At 39.8% G+C, this 5311-nt stretch overlaps 1 protein-coding gene across 1 annotated transcript in view; it reads right to left on the bottom strand.

The window, feature by feature from the left end:
• Positions 1 to 5311, bottom strand: part of NOP9 (NOP9 nucleolar protein) — a 35791-nt gene that overhangs the window by 18640 nt on the left and 11840 nt on the right. The window contains exons 3-5 of the mRNA XM_006903268.1: positions 3472 to 3582; positions 3104 to 3245; positions 2782 to 2974 (exon numbers count right to left, since the gene is read on the bottom strand). Coding sequence (XP_006903330.1) covers positions 2782 to 2974; positions 3104 to 3245; positions 3472 to 3582 — 446 coding nt within the window. The remainder of the gene's footprint in view (positions 1 to 2781; positions 2975 to 3103; positions 3246 to 3471; positions 3583 to 5311) is intronic.

Consider the following 5311-nt stretch of genomic DNA (forward strand, 5'->3'; position numbering starts at 1 on the left):
TCCAAATACTACAGAGTATCTCAAGTCATAAAAAAGACAAACCCCCCCACCATAATGAATGAGAATGATTGTATGAAACGTAATGCGTATAAACTTTGTACACAACCAAAGTAAAATTAAAAAAAAAATAATAATAAAGAATTCTTTACTGGGGAAACAAAAATGATATATCTATTTAGTAATGATTAGCAAAAACATATTTTATATAACACTACCATATAATTAGTATAATAGGAATATGCTGCTGTTAAGTTTTCAACAGCTTAAAAAATTTATTTTCTTATATTTGCCATTGTTTTTTTCTTTTTCATCATGTTGTATAATTACCACCATTATCTAGGTCAAAAATGCTTGTCTATTTCCTGTCTATACTACTTCATACATCAGGATAGAGAAAAGATTGAAACTGTCGACATATTTCTGAGGAGCAGCGATGTCACTATGAGGACTAAGATGTGCCTGATTCAAGACATGGTCTTTTCAATCACTTGCTATGCATCTGAGAGCTGGACAATAAATATGGTTGCCTAAAGAAGAAATGATGTCTCTGTCTTGTGGTACTGGAGAAAATTACTGAATAGGTCTTGGAGAAGGTGCAGCCAGAGTGCTCCATGGAGACAATGATAGACCTTCATCTCATATACTTTGGGCATATTGCTAGGAGAGGCTATTTTTGGAGAGAAACGTCTTGCTTGGAAAGGTGGAAGGATGTCTATAGAAAGGAAGACCCTCAGCCAGATGAACTGACACAGTAAAGTAACTGCCGCAATCTGCTCAAGGATGTAAAAGAGTGTGACAATGGCACAGGATGGGATAGTGTTCCAATCTGCTGTTTTATAGCATTGCTATGAGTCAACATTCAACTTGACGGCACATAATAACAACACTACATACTAGAGCCTTTATGGCCCTGTTGTTAGGTGCCTTCAAATTGATCATGACTCATAGTGACCCTACAAACATCAGATCTGAAACTTGCTCTATCTTGTGCCAACCTCACCTGTGATTTCTTTGAGCCCATTATTACAGTCACCGTGTCAATGCACCTTCTTGAGAGTCTTCCTCTCTTTCTCTGATCCTCAATCTTTTCCCAGCATGATGCTTTTTTCCAAGAACTGGCTCCTCCTAACACCATCTCCAAAGTACGTGGGATGCAGTTTTATCATCATTGTGTCTAAGTAGCACCTTGGCTGGACATCCTCCAATACTATTTGTTCTCTTGACATAATCCATGGGATATTCAGTTCTCTTCTCCAATACCACACTCAAAGGGCATCAATTCTTCTTCCATCCTTACTCACTGTCCAAATTTAAACTGCATACCAAGTATATTAACAGACCACGGCTTGGATCAGACACACCATAATCTTTAAACTGACATCTTTGCTCTTTAGTACTTTGGAGAGGTCCTTAACAGCCAATTTTCCCAATGTACTAGGTCTTTTGATGTCTCCATTGCTTGTACCAAGGGTATAGATTGTGCACCCAAGTAAGCTGAAATCATTGACAAATTTAAACTGCCTCCGTCTATCATGTTGTCTACTGAGGCAATGGTGAGGATTTTTGCTTTCTTGATGTTGAGACATAATCCATACTGAAGCCTGTAGCAAGTATGATGGCATAGTGTGCAATTTATCAGGCTGCCTACAGAAAGGTCAACAGTGTGAATCCACTAGTCACTCTGTAGGACAAAGACGGGCAGTTTCGTCCAGGAAAGAGTTACAGCTCTGGAAATCCTACAGAGAGTAGCTAAGATGTAGAATCACCTAGATGATAAGGGGTTTTTATTTTATATAGATAAAAAAACCTTTTAGTATTAGGAATCAATTAATTTGGCATATGTATTTAAATTTATCCATTTTAAGTGTACTTTTGATGATTTGACAAAATTACAAACCCAAATAAACACTAACTTGATCAAAATACAATATATTTATCAAAAAGTTCTGGGGTTTTTTGTTTTAAAGTAAAAGAGTGAAGAGAGAAAGAAATGAAGACCTAGGTGGGAGCTGCCAGGACAACCGTAGCAGAAAGTCTGCATCCAGAGAGGCGTGGGGAACACAGGAATACGAAAACTGCTTTTAGTGTTAGGACCCTTGAGAACGTCAGGACTTTGGTTTGACCAGACAAGGCCCAGGGCAAGTAGGCAATCTTAATGATGCCATCTGACACTGAGAGGACACTTTAAAAGCCCAAGTACAGAAGTATGCTAAGTGTTGGGCTTCTAACCCAAAGGCTGGCAGTTCAAACCCATTGGTCACTTCATGGTAGAAATAAAGATGAAGAAATCTCCTCCTAAATTTACAAGTTTTGGAATTCAATGAAAGGTTACTATTAGTCAGAACTAACTTAGGTTTTTGCCTTTTAAATGTGACTTGGTTTTGGTTTTTAAATGGCCATATTCTCAGGATATGCACAAATCAGAACTAATCTTCTCTCTCAATCCAAATTCCAACCCAGCAAAGGAAGAGAGACGCTATGGCACCAAGCCCATGCTTATATATATTTATAGCCATATACCCAGAGGCTGATGGGCTTAAGTTTAGACTAAACCAGTCTCCTATTGCTAATGCCTTCTAGCATCTGAAAGAAGCCAAAACAATTTCTCTCTGAGAGGAAGGAAGGAACCTTGATGCAAAACCTGAGAAATTCCCACGAAAACCATTAAAAGTAACAACAGAACACTGTCAGAGATAAGAGGCAAAATACAGTAAAATCAGGTTTCATGAAGAGAAAAAAAAAAGGGGGTACAAAATAGATTTTGCGCAGGTCCTGACTTACCAGCTCAGGGGTAGTAATAGCATCTAGCAAGCGCTGCAAAGGGAAATTGGCAATGGGGTGTGCAGCCAATGTCTGAAGATGTCCCTGGAAATGATCCTTAAAGAGGGTCTGGAGCTGTGGGGGCTCCAACACCAGTAAAATCTGCTCCAGAAGCCTAGAGCTTGTTTGATCACGCAGAAACAACAGTAAAGGGCTGAGGACAACAAGGAAAAAGACGAAGCAGTATTAACTCCACCTCATCCAAAATCTCATAGTTTTACATCACCTCATTCTTTCCACACAGCCCCATCAACCTGGACCTTTTCTGAAACCCTGACCATACCTGCCATCTGCTGAGGAATTACGAGTACTCAGGTAACCAATCACAGCACTGCAGAGATGGGCACAAAGCTGGGGTAGCTTGTGGTGTAAGATCTGTAGGGCCGTTTGAAGGCAAAAGCTGGAGATTTTGTCAGTGATAAACACTGTGAGAAAGGGCAAAAACAACAAACGCAGTTTTCTCAAAATCGAGACAGCTTACCTCAAGCTTCAAGCAACACAGTGTAAGGGACAATATCTACAAAGGGTCTTTAGAGACTACTTAGCAGTAAGAAACAAGATAAAACTTGAGGCTATGAGTAAGGTTCATCTAAATAAGGGTAAGCCCATTTACAGATGGGTTACAGAGCTCTCTTCTGCTTTTCTCCTTACCAGCAATGTCCTTGAGAAAGCAGGCACTCAAGTCTTGAAGGCGATTCAAGAAGGTTTCAGGGACTTCAAAAGCAGGAGCCTTACCTTCCAAGGCTGAGGATTTCTCTACTTCTACAGGAAAATCAAGAACACATGCAGTCATGAGATCCAACTACCATCCAGGAGGGAGATGAATCCCACTGATAAACAGAGATGTAGCTTGGGGATACAGAAGAGACACGGTATACCTGAATGTTTATTCACATCTGCATAACTCAACTAAATGTGTCTTTCCGCTTTGATTTTTCTAAAAAAACTTCTACCAGCTTCCCCATGGTCTGTAATGAGGTAGTCCAAACTCTTCCAACCAGAAACTTAAGGCAATTTAAATGAAGCTTTAGTTAAATTCTTTTTTCTCAGAGCTTTTAAAATGTAAGTAATAGTCTCCATCTCAATACTTTGGGTATGTTGCCAGCATGTTGGAGAAGGATGCTTGGAAGGCTGGAGGGACAGCGCAGGAGAGGAATACCCTGGAAGAGGTGAATTAACACAGTAACTGGGGTAATGTGGGTAGGTGTGTTGGAGACAATGAGATTAGGTTAAGATAGGGAAGAGTTCAGAGCTATTATTGTTCATAGGGCCGTTATGCAACTCTACTGCATATAACAAGAAGTACTCGTCTAGGAGTATTAGATAACATCAATTGAGTGGACATCAACTAAATTTTTTTTTAAATGAAAAGTTATGTGCTGCTGAATAAGAAAGAATTAAAAAGGAAAATAACACAGAGCAAACTGCCTGTAGAAATGTTGTTAAGTGCTGACAAATTATGTAGAACTCATAGGGACCCTATAAACAACGGATGTGAACCTTGTCCTATCCTCCAATATCCTAACCATCCCGAACACATTGGCGCCCACTGCAGCAGACACTGTTATTAATCTATCTCATTGGGGGTCTTCCTCTCCTTCATTAACCTTTCACCTTTTCAAGCAAGATGTCCTTCTCTAAAACATGTGAGACTAAACTTGACCATCCTTGCCCCCAAGGAGCACTCTGGTTACACTTTCTGCAAGACATCCATCTGACTGTTCTTTTGGCAGTTCCTGGGATATTCAGCATTCTTCTCTAACACCACAACTCAAAGGTATGGATTCTTCTACTGTCATCCTTATTCATCGTGCAGCTCTCAGATGCACAGCAGGAGATGGGAAAGACCGTGGTTTGAATGTGATGCACCATAGTCTTAAAGTGTACACCACTGCTTTTCAGGACTTTGGAAAGATCCCTCACAGAAGACTTTTTCCAGTGCTCTATGTCTCCTGATCTTCTAACTGCTGGTACCAAGGACGTTAACTGTGGATTCAAGCAAGAAGAAGAAATTGTGGACAATTTCAAATCTTTTCTCCATCTATCATGATTTTGTCTATTAGCCAAGTGGTGAGGATTTTTGTTTTGTTGATGCTGAGGTGTACTCCATATTGAAGTCTGCAGTCCTTGATCCTCTACAGTAAGTGTCTCAGGCCCTCTTCGTCTTTAGGAACCAAAGTTATGTCACCAGTGTAACACAGGTTGTAGAAGTTCAATGACACATTAAAGCTGATGCCACATTCCTCTTTATAAAGTCCACCTTCTTAAATGATGTGTTCAGTAAACAGATTGAACAGGTATGGAGAAAGGGTACAGTCCTAATGCACAACTCACCTGATTTGAAACCATACAACATTCTCTTGCGTTGTTTAGACTACAGCTTCTTGGTAAGAATATGTTTATCTCATTGTCTCCAGTGAATTTCCAAACACATAATAAATTACATGGGAAGCGATGGCCTATCTTTCTCCCATGGAGTCAAAGATGGATT

Source organism: Elephantulus edwardii, unplaced genomic scaffold, assembly GCF_000299155.1.
Source record: "Elephantulus edwardii isolate Elephantulus edwardi_28Jun2011 unplaced genomic scaffold, EleEdw1.0 scaffold00550, whole genome shotgun sequence".
Taxonomy (NCBI): domain Eukaryota; kingdom Metazoa; phylum Chordata; class Mammalia; order Macroscelidea; family Macroscelididae; genus Elephantulus; species Elephantulus edwardii.